Source organism: Priapulus caudatus, unplaced genomic scaffold (assembly GCF_000485595.1).
Source record: "Priapulus caudatus unplaced genomic scaffold, Priapulus_caudatus-5.0.1 Scaffold798, whole genome shotgun sequence".
Taxonomy (NCBI): domain Eukaryota; kingdom Metazoa; phylum Priapulida; class Priapulimorpha; order Priapulimorphida; family Priapulidae; genus Priapulus; species Priapulus caudatus.
This window is the reverse complement of record NW_014577859.1, coordinates 84,070-103,384: the sequence shown is the minus strand read 5'-3', so window position 1 is coordinate 103,384 and position 19,315 is coordinate 84,070. Positions and strand designations below refer to the sequence as shown.

General features: G+C 43.0%; 2 protein-coding genes across 2 annotated transcripts; one reads left to right on the top strand and one right to left on the bottom strand.

Moving 5' to 3' along the window:
• Nucleotides 1-329: 329 nt before the first annotated feature.
• LOC106813602 (transcription factor A, mitochondrial-like) lies at nucleotides 330-3,132 on the top strand. Its single transcript, XM_014817783.1, has 4 exons — nucleotides 330-347; nucleotides 873-971; nucleotides 1,228-1,284; nucleotides 2,041-3,132. The coding sequence occupies exons 1-4, from the start codon at nucleotides 330-332 to the stop codon at nucleotides 2,209-2,211; spliced, it is 345 nt and encodes a 114-aa protein (XP_014673269.1). The 3' UTR covers nucleotides 2,212-3,132.
• A 2-nt stretch (nucleotides 3,133-3,134) lies between these two features.
• On the bottom strand, nucleotides 3,135-12,035 carry LOC106813608. Its single transcript, XM_014817791.1, has 3 exons — nucleotides 11,486-12,035; nucleotides 4,927-5,094; nucleotides 3,135-4,799 (listed from the first exon to the last, which is right to left on the bottom strand). Exons 1-3 carry the CDS (start codon nucleotides 11,963-11,965, stop codon nucleotides 4,611-4,613), a joined length of 837 nt encoding a protein of 278 aa, XP_014673277.1. The 5' UTR covers nucleotides 11,966-12,035; the 3' UTR covers nucleotides 3,135-4,610.
• Between the last annotated feature and the right edge of the window lie 7,280 nt (nucleotides 12,036-19,315).

Sequence of the window (19,315 nt, the reverse complement as noted above, 5' to 3'; positions counted from 1 at the left end):
CAATAAGATAATGGGGGAGAGAGAGAGGGCAAGGAGAGGTGACACGGAAGGGAGGAGGTAAAGCAGAGGGTAGAATGACAGGCGACACAGGGAGGAGAAGGTAAGGGGGAGAGTAGAAGGACAGGCAACACGTCACAGGAAGGAAAAGCCTTACCGCTTCGCTCTTTTACTCTGGGTCATTGGTCATGTCTTATAACAAACTCCACGACAGATGGCGCTCTCGCTCATGGGCTCAATCTAAGCCTCAATCTATCTCAATGTATCCTGAGTGAGCGAAGGGGCACTGCATGCAGTTTGGTCTTATAATAGACTAGCACCCTTCTTGACACATGAGCCTCCAAGGGCCTGTAGTATAGAATCTTAGATGGGAGAGAGAAAAAAGAGAGGTGACACAAAGACTGAAAGAGGATAAGGTAAGGGGATGGAATCATTAGAGAGAGAGGAGAAGGGGAGGTAACACAGAGAGGAGAAGGTAAGCGGCTGGAGAGAGGAAAAATAGAGGCGACACAGTGGGGAGAAGGGAAGGGGATGGAAAGAGAAGGAGAGGAGACATAGGGAGGAGAAAGTAAGGGGGTATATAGAGAAGGTAAGGGGGAGAGAGAGGATAAGGGGAGGTGACACAGAGAGGAGAAGGTAAGGGCGAGAGAGGAGAGGGAGAGGCAACACAGGGAGGAGAAGGTAAGTGTTGCACCGTTGCATAGCGCTCGTTAATGCGTAGCACGTATTTCCTCTGTTGGTGGTATCTTTGCTAGTGCAGTATGGTGTAACAGCTGGAGGTAATCTGATAGAAGGATTGTAGAATGGCAAGCTGGTAATCTACACCCCATTCTCTCGCATGGTTCATTATTGCGTGTATGCTCGTTTTCCCACAGGAGTTGAAGAAACTTGGCAAACCAAAGCGACCGATCTCACAGATGGCCTATTATTTCCAGGACAGGATGCTAGAGTGGGACCACTCGGGCACAGTGACGGTACGACAAGCTACGCGTGTCATCGGTGGCACCAGTCTAGCTTCACTATTGGTTCTACCTGCTATCCGGTTCAAAATTTTAAGCCGCCAGGGTGGTTAAGCCTGTTGGTAAATAAAAGCATTGGTTTCAGAACCCGAGATTGTAGTCGTGTAAATCGAGAGCATGAAATCTGTGGTCTGTGCACGAATGTTTCAATTGGAGATTCTTGCCATTGTGATATGATCATCGGTTAGATAACTGCTTTAGTATTTTCCAGAAATATGTGCAGCAGTGTGGGGACCACTGGAAGTCTTTGTCCGAAGCCGAGAAAATGGTAAGAAGAGTTTGGATAGCAGTTCAACTATATACAGTATGAAATGGTAAAAAGGCCTGACTAAACATAAACAGAAAGCACCAAGAGTAAAATAGAAAACTTGCTAAAGCAAATGCGCCCTGCTTTGAATGAAAACAGCACAATCTGAAATGGAAACAATAAACCTATAAACAGAAAACACCAACGCTAAAACGGAAATGCACGCATGCACACTCATTAACATACACAAGATAGTTGTTACAGTAAACAGTTGCAGAGATCATGGCAAGTCCTTCTGGCAAGTAGGGAGAGAATATTGTAGAACAGCTTGAAATGGTAGAGGCCATAATACAAATATAGTTTGTTTGCCCTCACCCGACCGACCTGCCAAAAAGGGGCTGACTCAAAAAATTTTCTTGATCTTTCCCATTCTTTTTTTTATATACAAATTGTATCCCTGTACATTATATAAATCTGTGGGCAATACATTATATGTACCAAGCAAAACAAACATTCAACATAAAAGGTATCTCCACTCAAGCACACCCGAGCATGTAGACACCATGCTGAATTTGTAAAAAGACCCCCCAAAAAATTCCAAATTCCAATTTAAAAAAATGCCTACCTACCTACCCAAACTTTTGAGCCTGGGTCGGGTGAGGGCAAACAAAGATTTTTTTAATTGTGGCCAGACGATCTATTTCTGCATGTATTAACATGCCGTCACTATGACACTATTTGCGTGGGAGTCTATAACTAGTCCGCGTCATGTTTCAGCATTACAAGAAGCGGGCGGAGGCGGATAGAGGGCGCTACGACACGGCGATGCACGCATGGGAGGCGAGGATGCTTGCGGACGGCCGCCCCGAGCTGCTGCGCACGCGCACGCTCGCAGACGAGAGACGGCGGGAGAAGCAGGAAGTGAAGGAGAGGGAGGGCAGCGACTGACGGGGGTGAGCGGGAACCGAGACAACAGCAGAGATTGTCACATGAGAGAGAGGAATTGGATCGATTGGAGACAGAAGAGATCAGTAGAGAAAATCGAATTGGATAGGCTCTCCTTGACTTCCTTGGTTTTCCAGGGATTGTGGGAAGTCGAGATTGAATCGATTCAGCAATTCAGTTCAGGGACGTCCTGAGTCGTGACCTCTTTGGTCTTGCAAGCAGAGTAGAGATGTGCAATCTTTTTTGAAGGGGAAGGAAGATCACAAGAAACAAAAATGTTTGTAGCATCAATGATATAAAAATGGAATATCGATGGCACGTTAACTGCCTTGTGTCGCGTCAAGTCACGTGCGACCTCGACTACACAATGAACTCGGCCATGTAGTTAAAATCTCTGCCACTAGATGGCAGAGTGGAGTGATAATTACCGACTGTAGCTTTAGTAGTGTTCTCGGCTGTCCGCCCGAGCAGGTAACAAGTTGTAATGTCATTCCCAGGCTTTATGAGTTCTTGGTGATAACGTAGAGAATAGATCAGGTGGCACGGTAATGACCAGTGGATCTGTGTTGTAGCCGTGAGATGGGTTTACGGGAAAGTTGCGGGAAAGTTGCAGATGAGACAGGTTGTTTACTTACTGCACCATGGCACCTGTTTAATGTGATGACAGTGAGTCTTTTGAGCATTTTATATTTGGGTCAAATTTGTTAGAACTGTTTCTCGAAAGTTTTGTACCTAAAAATATTCTTACAATATCGTGGTACTCAAAACACCATGGCATACCATAGAACATGTTGTTAGGCAAATAATAAATAGTTTTTATGTAGTAGAATGTACAAGCAGTAAAGCTTGACTTGAACTGTAGGAAACGTATTACTATGAGTAGCATTGAAGTTTTGTAATAAAAAAACGAGATAAAAGACTTGATATGAAAGTTTTTTTGTTTTTTGATTGAAACTATTATCAAGCGTCCAACAAGAACTATACATTGTCAGTGTACAACCAACAGCGGAACAGTTGCAGGGAAAATATATGACAAGAATAACAAATCGTTAGCCTATAAGGATAGTACAGCTAATACCTTAACAGTAGTTTATAATATTTGTGCATAATTATAACTAAAGATCTGAAGATCATCATGCAATTTACATTTTGAATACAGTTACAGTGGGTCATTTTTTTAAATCATATAACCAACTATAAATAACATATCTTTTATATCCCGTGTTGGCAGTGGCATAGCATGACACGTGCACAATGATTTCCCCAATTTCTCGAGTACACAACATAACGAGTATGACTAATTAGTAATTTAGAGACTGTAGCTACTTCAGGATCTCTGACCTTGTGTCAACTCTAAAGCAGTCGATGCCTTGCATTTTCAGCTACACTAAACTCGCACTGAACCTCTGATGACATTTTTGAGACTTGGATAAAGAACTGGAATAACCGAACGAGGCAGCTATAGCCACGTGTTAAAACTTGTCGTTTGTCGCCGATGCAACGTCAGTTTATTTCACAGCATGACCTCCTTCTCGGGGTCACTACACTACACTCGACCTAGCCACTGCAGCACACGGGACCTTGCAGTGGTTGAAAACCTCCAGGTCTACAGGGCTCTGGTAATAGGGGGCATTCCAGGAGATGTCCCATAGACAGCATAACCGAAAGATGCTTTAGTGGGGACCCACACCATGCAACTGCAGCCCCAGGTATTGTAATCCAATATAATAATCTTAAATTCACAACCTCAATAGGTAGCAGTCATCGGCATCCAAGACTCTGCATCAGAGACCTAATATTATTACTATTTCTGGCTATAACGTAGCCCCCTCTCAAAACAAAGGTGTGTAGAAAATCATTGTCATCCCACCCACAAGAAATTGAAACCGTGATTCATTACTGAACCAGCTTCCCTGTCCTATATGTCGTCCATTACAAAATCCCTATTATGAAAGGTGCTACCGCCTGGATTCCAAACAGATTCCTACTGAACTAGGTTTGCATGCACACATTTTGCCAAGAATCCTTAAAAGACCTATGATGTCAAATTTGAACACATCCCCCCCCCCAAAAAAGATTCCTTTAACATGACTAAAACCATACTACTATCAGATCCCATCCCGGTTTTTAACCTAACCCTAACTGCCGCATGTCATGCTTCACAGAGCACTTGAAACCGGCTGTCTCCCCCTCATATAAATATAAAAAACGGTAGCCGCAGAAACTTCAACAAACCGTTGCTCTCGTTACATGATGCAAGGAAACACGATTTAACGAACGACCTCTGCTTTTCGCGCAGCGCTATGTAAAGGCCCCGACCAATCTGAACCGTCAAAATTGGGGGGTAGAAGATGTGGAGCCATCTGTTACGCCGAGGCGTGCGGAAAGCCCCGCTAAGGCAGCTACAGACCGACGATGCTGAAGATGGTGTGGACGAGAACGAACGTGAAGAAGAAGACGGCAAAGTCGGTCGCTATCAGCGTCACCCTCGCCGTAACGCCATTCACCTGCTCGATCACGTTCGGCGGCACGCCACTCAGCATCAGCGCAGCCACCACCATGTTCTGCTGCTGCGCCGTCGACGGAATGTCCTGCAGAGAAAACCAATTCAATTACGGTCGGAGAAATTTTTATTTAATGACATCAGGTGGCAGCACTGCACAGATTAGTCGTTTCGATTGCTCAGCGGGGGTCTGACGCGGTCGTTATCGGGCGTACCTCTAGTATCAATCTCTCGTAGGCGAGAAAGCCGAGCTGGAGGCAGATAAACGGTCCCACGATGCTGTACTCGAAGATGATCGCGATCCCCATGGCAACGGACAGCCGGCAGACGACGGCGGAGATGATGCACAGCCACAGCCGGATCAACGGCAGGTCCCGCTCCACCTGACGAAGGCAACAACCAGGGATGAGATTTTTCCGCGGATCCGCGGAAATCCGCGGATTTGACAGTCCCAGGGATCGATTTTGTAAAACGTCTAAATTCCTTGAGAAAATTAGGGGGAGGGGGTAACAATGTAAAAATTTAAATTATATACCCTCAACAGCACCTGACTGTAGACTGTAGAGTGTAGACAGTAGACTGACAGCGAAGTATACAGTGTATCTGTTTTTGTGTACCAGAAAAGAAAATCCTTTTTCACAGGCTGCAGTAAAGGGGGCAGACATTTGAGGTAGCTGATCACAAAACGACCATGCCTGGCCTGGGGGCCGGGTTCACATGTTGCTGTGTGCATGTTGTGTGCATGACTATGCACTGATTGTTCTATTCGCTTTGTGTTTTTTTCATTCAAATCTCGTCGCAGCAAGGCAGCTTATGTCTGAGTAAAACAATGCAAGTGAAGGGTGGAAACAGAAAAATATCAATAGGCGCGTTCACACTGGCGCGAATTAGCGGGATGCAAATCCCGGTTTTTGCATCGCGATCGAAATACCGAGATTATTACAAGTGTGAACGCAATAATCTCACTAATAATCGCGATCAGCATCGTGCTCCAAATCGCACTTTTGACTGCGGTTATTTGGAATTAGCGCGATTATTTGCACCGCGGCGTGTGTGTGAACGCTCGCGCAAATAATTCCTGGTATTTTCTATCCCATCATTCCAAGCGAGTGAGCAGTGAGCATGCGCAGTGAGCATCATTCCGGCAGTGAGCATGCGCAGTTCGATTAATAGAATTATCCCGCTCGGCGATTAGCGAGATATTTCCGCCTGTGTGAACAACGACACAATTATCTCGGTATTTCCATCGCGATTAGCATCGCGGTTTTTCTTGTGTGTGAACACGCCTATTATGTCTAGACATTTAATAAAAAAGCTTGCCCTATTTTCAGCCCCCTGATTTCCTATTCATAGTTCGTTTGTTCCTTTTGACAACTTGAAAAAGTGATTCAAGAGTCTTCTATAATGTGTTCAGAATAGCTTAGAATGCACCAAATTGCACCATTCTTTTAAAAAAATTCCGGGGGAGCATGCCCACGGACACCCCTAGCATGGCGATGACCTACGGTTCTCGCATTGCTCGCTCCTCTGTTTGCTAATTTCAATTTCAGCTGAAAATTTAATTCTCCAATCTCATCCCTGAACAACTCGTCGACGAGTATTGATATATCACGACTTTATACGTTTCAATAGTTTACGCAACTAATCTCTCGAAAACGTGCCATCCCCCCCCTACACATGTGAGAGGTAGTGACTGGTGGCCCCACCTACACGTAGCATACTACGCATAGCAGAAGGATTATGGGGCTTTCATACACAGGGTTTCTTATACAGAAGAGGCACAGTGGCGCACCGCCGTTGTCAAACTTAACATCGCTGTTGTCAAACTTAACATCGCCGTTGTGAAAATGTTCCTGTATTTAACCGCCGTTGTCAAAATAGTGTCAACCCAAAAATATATAGATCGCCACGTGCTTCTGGCATATTTAGATTGCCATGCCTCCCCCCCCCCCCGCGTCCGCATGCGTGCACGCCTTTGAATCCATCATGAGTGTTTTTCCCAAACTGGCCATTACCTCCTTTGTCTAATTTTCGCTCAGAAGAAACCCTGCCTACAAATAAAAACGAGAGTGAAATGCCTACACTGAGCAGTGACGGTGGAGCAATGGTGGAGCCATAAATAGATGAGCAACAGCGGCGCCTCCTACATCGATATAGCTGGGTTTACACAAGTTATCAACTTTATGCAGGCAACTTGGGGCGTTTTTCTTCTTTCTACCAACATCTCTATATATGTTCAAATGTCTTACGTTATCGACCGCGATGCGGCAAACATTTTGACCTGCAGCGTGTGCGCGAAGGCTACGCGGATACGCATTTTTGCATGTATTCCATGCCGCCAGCGTGGCGCCTAAAGCAAGAACGTGCTCTCCCCCTAGGGTGGAGGGACACACCCCTGATTGCTGTTCTCTGATTGGCCACTTGGCAAAAAAACGTCCAACTCGCCTACTCCCGAGTTGGTGAAATTAGAACATGTTCTAATCTCCCAACTCGCTGCTATCAATCGGTTGGACGTGCGACTTTTGCGTTTTACACTGCCGATTGTGGCAAATTGCCAAATTGGCAAGTTTGTACACAAATTTTTGGCAATTCGGCAACTCAAAATCGTCAGTGTAAACCCAGCTTAATAAATGGTGGCACCTGGTCTGCAAAGACAACATTGGCACGAACATCAATCACTCTGCACAGATACAGATCTCACACCTGGATACAGATCTCACACCGGGATACAGATCTCACACCTGGATACAGATCTCACACCTATAAGGGGAGGTGACACAGAGAGGAGAAGGTGAGCGGCTGGAGAGAGGAGAAATAGAGGGGATGGAGAGAGAAGGAGAGGAGACATAGGGAGGAGAAAGTAAAGGGGTATATAGAGAAGGTAAGGGGGGGAGAGAGGATAAGGGGAGGTGACACAGAGAGGGAAAGGTAAGGGAGAGAGAGGAGAGGGAGAGGCAACACAGGGAGGAGAAGGTAAGCGGCTGGAGAGAGGAGAAATAGAGGCGACACAGAGGGGAGAAGGTAATTAAGGGGATGGAGAGAGGAGGAGAGGAGAAGGTAAGGGGGAGAAAGAGGATAAGGAGAGGCGACACAGAGAGGAGAAGGTAAGTGGGTGGCATAGAGAAGGTGAAGATTGGCGACACCGTAGAGCTATATGTTTGAGATTTGACTTTGATATTTGAGGATATTTATATTAAATTTACAGCCATAAATTTAGCGACGAACGACTACAGTCACGACGGTCTTCTTCGTGCTTTCGATCTTCTAACCTTATCAGGCTGAATAACGGTCAATGTGTGTTTGTGTGTTGGACAGGCACGGCGCGTGTAGCAGCAGAAGGAGGGGCTGGAGTTGGAAGTTGACACGTCGCAGAGAGTGGCTGCGCATGCCTTCGCTTAGAGATAACTCTCAGACCTGGTGGCCTCCGTCTTTTCCAGTCTGACCGACAGCGGATACTTCTACGACCCCGTTGAAAGAGGTATGCGTGCATGAGGGGGAGGGAAATGTAGGGAGAGAGACAGCGGGAAATTACGACTCCTCACGTGACACCCGCATATCATCTAGAATTGTACGCGCATCGTTTATGTGCCTTCATGAAATCTGCACGAGGCGTCTGCGATCCCTCCGCCATATTGAATTCTGCTGCGAAACATTACGCGATTCCGTGTTCAAGAGTAATTTCAACGCGTCCGCACTGCGGCATACTGCCAGACATGCCTTCGCAAAAATAGGAAACCGCTAGAACATTTTCTTATGATTACAAAGAAGTGATACGATTACCGTAGAACGTTGAAATACGGCCAAACTAAAAAAGTTTGTTTCAGCGAGTTCAATCGCAACTCCCGCATCGCACTCAGCTGTAAGATATTGTCGGCCGCTGTCAGTTCAAATCGTTGTATGCAAACGTTTAATTCCTGCCGCTACTCGTTTGGAATTTACATCACGTTCAGGTTCAATGTACGGGCTTCTAGACCTGGCCCTTATTTTTAAGAGATTAAAAAGGTAAATGCGTGCGGTAACGCGACGAAGATCAGAGCCGCATTGCTGAATTCAGATGGCCGCGCCTCTCGGTACACAGGAACGTAAACACACACAGTACTAATGCTGAGAGGGTCTATGTCCCCCGGGGTACTGCCGGAACGTACCCTGGGTACGGTCCGGTATACCGGAACGCGTACCCTGGCACTATCTAATATGCCGGACCGTACCTCGCCTACTCCACTAACGAGTCTAGGGAGTCGCCTACGCCTACTCCCTAACCCTAACCCAAACCCGAAACCGAGCCCTAACCCTAACCCCAACCCTAATCCTAACCCTAACCATATTAAATAGTGACCAGGGTACGTTCCAGTATACCGGACCGTACCCAGGGTACGTCCCGGCAGTACCCTGGGGGACATAGACCCTATGAGCAGTACGCATCTGTAAATATGCATACCGTATACGCAGGCAAAAGTACGATTACTAGCTCTAACGGTTCGCAATTGGACTAGTAGAAAAATTGACGTTTACCATGTAGCGATGAAACGGTGTTAGCTGGTGCGAATTGACTTGATGTTGGGAAGAGGAACTTATTGACAATTTACTATTACTGTATTACACTTGCGATTTTATCCTAGTGTTGTATTTCGAAAGGTTTAAAACCTTCGAAATCATCTTGTGGGTTGTCACAAAGTAGAGTCTCGTAGAGTAGAGGTTCCTCACGCCTCCACGCCAGTTAGCTTACAATACCTCCACGCCAGTTAGCTTACAATACCTCTACGCCAGTTAGCTTACAATACCTCCACGCCAGTTAGCTTACAATACCTCCACGCCAGTTAGCTTACAATACTATATCTCGATCTTCGAGTGTCTCGACATGTGTGGCGCTCTTACACACGGCTTAATTATTCATTACTACATTAATCATGTTTACTTTGTAATATGCGTGTGTGATGTGTGTGATATTGTATCAGCAAAGCATGAAGAGAGCGAATTAAATAAATAAAAGATAAATTAAATAGATAAATAGATAAATAATTAATAAATTAATTAATAAATAATTAATAATTAATAATTAATAATTAATAATTGATCATTAATAAATAATTAATAAAATAATTGATAAATAATTAAATAGATAAATAGATAAATTAAATAAAAGATAAATTAAATAGATGAAAGGGGAAAATATTCACATTGTTTCCATTATTGTCATGCAATATATTGTTATCGGGTGTAATACAAAGTTTCCAGCAGGCTCGCAACTTTTCCGTCAAGTGCGAGATCTTCTCGATCACATTGTGTATCGAGTTCGCGTTGATATTTTGTTTGTTTTAAAATAAAAACAGTGACAGTCAGTATGCAGGCCGTATTGGCCATGGGCTAACAGTGATTATTGTTCAGTTTCGTTTGGCACCTCATGGAATCAAGTTTAAATCCGGGTACTAGTTAAATACATTATCCTGATAATAAATCACCAATGTTCATCAATAGACCTGTGTTTATAATTATTAAGAGAGCGCCTTAGCCTGTAGGGTGCGAAACCCCTACTTCGTCACCTCCCGTCCTTCTTGCTTCCCCTGTTCCTTGCTCAGCCTCCTTCTTCTTCTACAGCGCCTAATTAAGCTATCTTCCCTGCCGTCTTTCCTCAGTCACCCACGCCTCTCTCTCTCTCTCTCTCTCTCTCTCTCTCTCTCTCTCTCTCTCAGCAAGCTATATAATGCAGGTGTCGTTAGTCGGTACCGCATGCCTGATACGGTGCTCGGGCATGCGCAATATCGTCCGAGAATAATAATTTTTGCGAACATTATGCATTTAAACTAGAGATGAGGTGTTCTAGCATAGATTAATATGATAACATTCGAATAGTAGACCGGTTTTGAGAAATAAGAAGAAGACCTTTCTTGTAAGGTGCCCGCTGCAAATAGAAATCACTAGACAATCTGGTTACGTTAGTGCGTTAGCGCAAGCGCAATATCTCACAAGAGGAGTTGTATTTTTTGTTGAATATGTAATATGTTTAATATCGTTAGGGGGTATCTCAGCATAGATTTATGTAATAAATTGTTATCAGTAGACCTGTGTTTATAATTAGGAAAGCGCCCTATCATGTAGGGTGCGAAACCGCTACTTCGTCACCTCCCGTCCTGTCCCTAGCCTCCATTATCCCCCGTTCAACGTTATTTCCCTTCTACCGCGTTTCAGCTATCTTCTCTACCGCCTTTCCTTAATCTCCCACCTCTCTCTCCTCCCTCTCTCTCTCTCTCTCTCTCTCTCTCTCTCTCTCTCTCTCTCTCTCTCTCTCTCTATCTCTCTCTCTCTTAGCAAGCTATATAATGCAATTGTCTTTAGTCCGTACTGCACGCCTGAAACGGTGCTCGAGCATGCGTATATCTCCGAGAAGTATAAAACTTTGCGAACATTATGCATTTAAACTGGAGAGGAAATATTCTAGCATTGATTAATATGCTTCTATCTACGGGGCGCCATGCAGGACAGGGCTCAATTTAGTCTAACAAAACTCAATTCTGTCTCACAAAACTTACTTTTGTGCACACAACTCAATTCTGTCTCACAAAAGTCAATTTTGTGAACACAAATCTCAGTTCTGTCAATCCTGTCCCACAAAACTCAATTCTGTCAATCCTGTCCCACAAAACTAAATTTTGTGAACACAAAACTCAATTCTGTCAATCCTGTCCCACAAAACTCAATTCTGTCAATCCTGTCCCACAATGATACAGATCTCACACCGGGATACAGATCTCACACCTGGATACAGATCTCACGCACCTGGATAGAAGTTTTCGTCTTTCTGTCCGGGTCCGACAATGGAGACCGGTCCCTCGTCTGCGTCCGCTTAGGCTTCCCGGCGGAGGATCCCTCCGCTGCGCGCCTCTGTTGGTCCTGCTGCCCCTCCGTCTCGTGGAGCTTCCTTCTAGTCAGCTGTGGCTTCACTTGCTCCCACTTCTCCGCTGACAGGCTGGCGTCTGCGCGAGCCGTCATCGTCGCCGGTGACGCAGACGATTGCTCGGGGCGCGGCACGGGCGACGAAGCATCGGGTGGTGTCCACGACAGATTTTGTCTCGTAACGGAGTCGACGAGTTCGGAAACAACGGCCGGTACGACTTCCGCGGCATCCGAGACGTCCATGGGATCCTCTCGCGCGTCCGCGACATCCTCGATGCCACCAGAGGGCGCCTGCTCCCTGTGCTGTGCACCGAGGTTTAGAATGTCCTTGGTCGTCTTGGCAGTCACGTCTGTGTGTTCCATGGGAGATACGGCCGACTGCACAGATGCTGAGGACGAATTATTCACTTCATCTCTGCTTCCTGCACTGGCACCTGCTAAAGTATAATAAAGTATGATGTTATCACTAATATGGCATGTTCTAATGATAGGAGTAGGCATTGTATTTATGTCTATTTATTTTATTATTTGACGGGGAAATTCCCGTTTTACACGTACATTGTTTTTTTGAACCCCTCCCAATATCCTATCCTGTAAATAAATATACGCTGTTTATTGCTTTTAATGTTATAATATAATGTTTTTGTTGTGCTTTTTTATGATAATGAAGTCCCTCAAGTGAAAACAAATCTCCACAGTTTGGAAGTCCGGGTTAGCAGCACTGGCACAGCTATCCTTGATCGGCGTCTGGAACGTGGAAGATTAATCCAATAACAATCCATATTATTTTCAACGATTAATACAGAATTGAGGTTTGTGTTCACAAAATTGAGTTTTGTGGGACAGGATTGACAGAATTGAGTTTTGTGTTTACAAAATTGAGTTTTGTGTTCACAAAATTGAGTTTTGTGGGACAGGATTGACAGAATTGAGGTTTGTGTTCACAAAACTCATTTTTGTCAAGTTTATAGGTACAAAAATGTCTGTCCTGCATACTATCAGTATAGACCGCTTTTAAGAAATAGAAATAAAACCTTTCATGTAAGGTGCCCGCTGCATATAGAAATCAGTACACCATCTGGCTACGTTAGGGCGCTAGCGCAAGCGCAATATCTCACCAGAGGAGTTATATTTTTTGGTGAATATGCATTTAATATGGTAAGGGGGTATCTCAGCATAGATTTATGTAATAAATTGTTCTCCGTAGACCTGTGTTTATAGCTAGGAGAGCGCCCTAGCCTGTAGGGTGCGAAACCCCTACTTCGTCACCTCCCGTCCTTCCTTTCGCCTCCCTTGTCCCCCGCTCAGCGTTATTTCTCATCTACCGCGTTTCAGCTATCTTCCCTACCGCCTTTCCTTAATCTCCCACCTCACTCTCTCTCTTTCTCTCTTTTCTCTCTTAGCAAGCTGCCTTTAGTCCGTACTGCACGCTTAAAACGGTGCTCGAGCATGCGCTATATCGCCCGAGAAGAATAAAACTTTGCGAACATTATGCATTTAAACTGGAGAGGAGGTATTCTAGCATAGATTAATATGATAACATTCTATCAGTGGACCGCTTTTAAGAAAAAATGAGACGAAGACCTTTCATGTAAGGTGCCCGCTGCATATAGAAATCAGTACAAAATCTGGCTACGTTAACCATTGACACACGGCGTCGGTCACCGTTGACTGCCAAAAGAGTTTCCTTCGGCCGTTCTCAACAACTTACGTTCTTCTCTCCTAGTTTCTTAACAAACAACCCTTTGATCGATGCCTTATGGTCTGGTTGTGTTTCGCGCCACCAAGACGTATGAGATGATGCCTCACGCCACCTTATTTGGTTATAGACAGCATGGCTAGAATAGGTGCTATCGATGACATTGATGACGTAGACTCGTAGAGGGGATCGCGGGCGCTAACTGGGTCGCTTGGTACCATTAGGTGTCCGCTTCGGTAGACTTCTTTTCGGTAGATTTTAGCTAACTGTGTTAGAGAATTATGTAGGTCCGTGACACTGGGTTATTATTTCTTATTTCTTTTCCATGTCTGTCGAGAAGATTTTCCACTGACAGAGTACTTTCTTATCTATAGTCTTAAAGTTTTAGAGTTTAAAAAGTTTTAGAGTTTTAGAGTCTTAAGATTAGTAAAGTTAATCGTTCGTTGTTTGCTGTTATTTCTTGTCTTTGACTTCCCTCTAGTTTCTCACAGTTCTTCTAAACGAATTCGGTGTGTGTAGTGCGAAATTCGCGTCTACAATATAGGTGCGGATCCGCGATACTAGCGGCGAGTGGGTGGTAAGGTGTAGTGTTCTCCCTAAACGCACCCGTCCTCCGCTTTATATTATACGTATATATTAATGCAGTAAAATTAGCTCATTCAGGCAATTCGCACCACAAGCCTCTATATTGCTTCGCGTAAATATAGTGTTTGTATTAAAAAGCGGCATTTGTGCGCATTGCAATTTTTAAATGATTTATTCCTTTCTGTGAAAGCTATTATATATAGGCCTATATATATGATTGTGTCTCTACTTTGTAATATGCACTTTTTTTAAAGCGAGAGTTTATTGCCACTAAGAAGTACTACTGTACAGTGTGCATAAGTACACGCGTATACGACGGACTTCATTTTCGCGTCACCCGCCGTCCCCGCATGACCTCGCTTACAAATAAAACAAATGGAGCGAGTTCGATAGATAACATCTGATTTGTCTTCGCTTGATTTTATACGTCGATTTTATTTTTATTTTGTATTTATTTATTTATTTACGCAATTATCCATCATATACAATACATAGCTTACAATAAATACTGAATTCATAAAATTGGATAACTACCAAGGATATATACACAAAAAGCATGACTAGCACACTTATTTACATTGTGGCCCTTGTTTTGCTATGCCTTGCTGTTGACATGATATACATGTATATACAATTAGCATTGGTGTATGACGAGACTGTTGACATGAATGGCATGTATATACTTAGCATTGGTGTATGAAGAAACAGCGAGATCACTGTGCACTGTGTGGCGTTCGTATGACATTGCGCATGGATGCGTTTAGTATGCAAATATGGATTTAACCATGAGACGGCACGTCGTTGTGTATACATAACGTGCGCCGACCGTGGGACACGGATACACGACGTAGTTTAAATAGAAACGTTTATCGTTGTTCAAACCAGTTTAAAGACAGCGAGGATGTTGACCTGTGGCTTTCGTGTGACTTTCCGCATGATTCGATAGATTACATTGAGGCCAGTGTGATCCACGAGGGGTTCACACGTTTATTTTTGTGTGCCGGCACACTCGTGTGTCATTCCCGATTTTAGCTTTTTCCTCAATTCCAGGAAAGAAGTTTGCTGTCGCTCTCTCATAGCCCAGCGGTGCCCACCCTCTACATTTTAGTAGTGATTACTGATTAGCACCACGCGACTGAAACAATCGTGCCCCCCCCCGTACTTCAATCAATGCCAACCCTCTACATTTTAGTAGTGATTAGTACCACGACTGAAACAATCGTGCCCCCCCCCCCGTACTTCAATCAATGCCGCCCCCAGCCAGCAGGCACGTACGCAGCGTCAATTGTGGACAGCCACAGACGCGTGCCTCGCGGGCCGCTTTTTCCGGCGGCTTTTGAAAATATAATGTGAGAATGTCGTGCGATAGCGCCCTGGCTCTAAGGATGTTAGGAATATTACACAACTAGAAATTTTTTAGTTGTTCAATCGGGCAACTAGCCAAACGAATAACTTGTCCGACATAGACTTTCACTTGTCCTGAGCCTCATATCATAGTGCTTCGCAATCCGCTATGAATAAAAAACACCTCACAATAACCAGCCTATTTCATCAGATTCCTTCTAACTAGACTTCTAATAAGACTGAATCAGAACACACTAAATGCCCTTATAATGGTGTCTGTGGAAGGCCCATCAGCTCAGGACTTCCTCTTCCATGAGGCAGCAGATGCCTGGGCAGCAATAAGGAAAAGGAAACTGGGAATTTAAAAGCTTTATTACGATATTTGATTTTCTGCTCAGTAACGACGCTCAATCCGAATAAAATATAGCGAAATATAGTTTCACCTTATAGTAGGGGAGACCGGGGACAATTGTAACACGGGGCAAATGTAACAGAGGCCCTCATTCCTAGTAGAAACGTGCTATATGTATACGCTCCTCACAGCGCATGCACATTTCATTGCCCCACATGCTGTCCTGAGGGTAGGCAGGTTTACGCATCGAGGAACATTTGACAGCCAAAACATCGTTTTTTTAGCAGGTAAGTAAAATCTCGAATTACCTAATGTTTTTTTTCTGGACAAATATGTACTTGAGCTATCACTGTCATTTGTATATCATAAAAAAATTGGTTTTTAGGCCTGTATTTGGTAAAGGTTTCATTGACGAATACTAATGCTAAGATACAAAAACAGCCCCCAAATTATGGTTGTCTCCTCGGGGGCAAATGTAACAACGTGTTACAATTGCCCCTTGGCATGTATAAAAAGTATGTGTTTTACAAAATGTGTTTTGTTTATAAGGCAAAAAAGTAGCCTATCTATAAGCTCAGACATGAGAACTACATAACTTTGAATTAATGGGTCTGTAAATATGTTTTGTTCTCCCTAACCCTAACCCTAACCCTAACTCTAACCCTAACCCTAACCCTAACACTAACCGTAACCCTAACCATATCAGCTAGATATAGTTACCAGGGTAAGTTCTGGTATACCGGACCGTACCCAGGGTACGTTAATTCCGGCAGTACCCTGGGGGATATTAAGTTCCTACCATACAAAGAGAACACTACGGCTCAGAAAAGCTTAGATCAAGGATCAAGTAACTCGGCACATCAAAATGGGGATCTCCAGAACTAGGGACAGGGTTTGCTGGAAAGCATGATGCTCCGGAACTGGACATGTTTGCGAGAGGATGTCACCCAGAACGTTCAGAAAAAGTGGGACATATTCGCAGAGACGGGAAATATGTGAAAAAGGGGGTCTCAGGAACGTGCGGAAAAAAGTACGACCTATGAGCCGGGACGGCAAATATGTGAAAAGGGGGGAGGGTCTCCAGTGCGGAAAGTTTAAGGTGAAAAGGGGGGCCATAACCGCGGCACATATACCTACTATGCAATATATAGGGAGTGCCCCCCGCCCCCCCCCCCGCATGTGGCTCTCTGCGTGGATATACATCAGCTTGGGACTCCGAACATCTATGATACTGTATGTAGGTTGCGCAAACAGATCATGCAGGGCCTTCGATCTAGCTACTTTGACCTAGAAGTGTAGTGATCATGATTACACTTCGGGTTTCTGGATCTGAATGATGACGGTGCAGAACCGTTACGTTATAATACACCGGAAGAAGTGGGGGGAGCGTTTATCCGCACAAGCGATGATAAAGCAAAGATTTTAAAATATTACGAATCTCGGTCCTCAATAGTATAAGTATATGTGACAGAAGGATCTGAAGCCGATAGTTTCAATACCAGGAAACGTGAGATGCAAATATTCAAACCAAGAGTGGGAATTACAGTCTTATTTATACTTCAAATGAGGCTTTGAACTACATGATAAGTACATTATATAATAGTTTTAAACATATTGTTAAAACGTTGAAAAGTTGGAGGCAGATCGAGTTTAAATTTCACTAGTGTTGCAAATTGCAGAACAAATTTATGTATAAACTGCATGTACAAAGTTTAACTTGTAAAGATTGTAAACTTGTATAATTATGTCAATTGTTCACTTTTTGTGTATATCCTTGGTAGTTATCTAAATTCTTGAATTTAGATAATTTTAATTCGCTGTAAGAGTAAGTATGAATAATGAATTACTTAAATAAATTGTAATGTACTGCTGCCATCTAGTGGCAAATGCTGTAGTTGATGCTAAGTCAAGAGAGCAGTGTTGTATGGGTATCCGGGAGGCGTGATTTTTTTTCCTAGGTCAATCAAGAACATAGGGCTTATATTTTATTCATATGTAAATGAGTCAAGCATTCGTCATAGTTTTTATTAAAATTGTTTTATTGTGGTTCTATAAATTGCTGTTTAATTGTTGAAAATCTGTCCAACGTGTCACCTTTATAAAAAATATAAAAAATTGTTCTGAGGGATATGATTTGTTGGTACAATTGCCCCATTGTTGTGTTACAATTGCCCCGTGTTGTGGGGTAATTGTAACACTTGACTTCCAGTTTTGAAATGATAATGGTTTCAAAATAACTTGTTTTACTTAACCCAAACCTAGTCATATTTCAAGCCAAGATATGCATCTTTAATTTCATATACCTTGAAGTAAGTATTTAACTATAATAAAGTTGTTATGTCAGATTTGGAAAAACGTGTTACAATTGTCCCCGGTCTCCCCTATATTTATTTGCATTTTTCGCACATTGCTTTATAACATTTGACTGGTTACATTCACACTAGTGTACAAATTGAACAATGAAAAATGACTCATCACTCATGACGCTTGACTCAACCCAAATTATTTTGAAATATAGGTCATAAATTTTGTGCAAAAATGCTCCAAAATAAGGCTCAGATTGCACCAGAGAGCATCTAAATCCCCTGAGCTTCCAGGACCTTAAGGCGGGCCCTGGACCTCGGCCGCAAGTGACTTCGTGCTTCGCGCTCGTGAGGAGCGCTTCGCGCACATAATTTGAAATAATATCTAAAGTACTCCTCTAAAGTTCCCAGTTTTACATGTTTTAATTTTAGGTTGTGGACCACCCTGATATTTTATAGGTATGTACAGAATTTAGGGCTAATTAGTGAATGAGAGCTCAACTTCCTAATTGTATAATCAACTTCAACTCAACTAAGTCAACTTCCTGTACTGTTTTTTCTTCAATTGGCTCAGATTATATATACTGGTGTGCTGTGTACTGCCTGTTTAATGCAAGCTGTCAATATTTCTACTAATTATATATATATATATATATGATCTGCTCACCATGCGGTTCATTGTATTCTATTATTATTATTATTATTATTATTATTATTATTATTATTATTATTATTGTATTTTATCATTACTATTATTGTTATTGTATTCTAGATCTGCTTCAATATTATCTATCGTGTTTCACTGGTTAATACGCCAATGCAGGAGCGGCTGACTTGGTGACTGTATAGTCAATTCGCCCTCCCTCGCAGTCTTTTTATTGTTCACAATACTATTGCATTCTTGATGTAAAATCGTAAAGCGTAAATAAAATTTATATTAACCTAAAATCTAAATCTAAATAACTAGTGAATTTATAGATTGTAGCCGATGTAGATGCAAATGTAAAGAGGCGTATTATTAATTTTTGGCATTCACAAATATGTGATTACATTTGTTATGATTTAAATCAATGTATGCATATAGACGGCCGGGTAAGATCAGGGCTGTCACAATGTGTGGTTATATGCTTAATAAATATGTAGGATATGTCCTCTTTTTGATGCATGTTGTGTAACTACGTGTGCTCTATACATGCTCGCGCGACAAAAAGAATGCATTTATTTAATTTATTGAATACATGTCGCACGTATGAGGATATGTACCATCAAAACTAGATTAACTACCCAGTTGATAGGAGGGATCAGCATTGATACATTGATCGATTTTGGTACCATAACGATAACCATATAATATAATCTTCTGCAAACTCAGGCTGCATGGCTGCTGGCAGCAGGATCAAGTCATGTTCATATATATATATATATATATA

Bases quoted from the DNA above. Each gene is read 5' to 3' on its own strand.
- LOC106813608 (XM_014817791.1), bottom strand. From the start codon at position 11,965: ATGGAACACACAGACGTGACTGCCAAGACGACCAAGGACATTCTAAAC. The intron at 5,095-11,485 runs GTGCGTGAGATC...TGCCTTCGTCAG, and splicing joins AGACGAAAACTTCTATCCAG to GTGGAGCGGGACCTGCCGTT. The intron at 4,800-4,926 runs GTACGCCCGATA...TTTTCTCTGCAG, and splicing joins ACGAGAGATTGATACTAGAG to GACATTCCGTCGACGGCGCA.
- LOC106813602 (XM_014817783.1), top strand. The intron at 972-1,227 runs GTACGACAAGCT...AGTATTTTCCAG, and splicing joins ACCACTCGGGCACAGTGACG to AAATATGTGCAGCAGTGTGG. The intron at 1,285-2,040 runs GTAAGAAGAGTT...GTCATGTTTCAG, and splicing joins TGTCCGAAGCCGAGAAAATG to CATTACAAGAAGCGGGCGGA.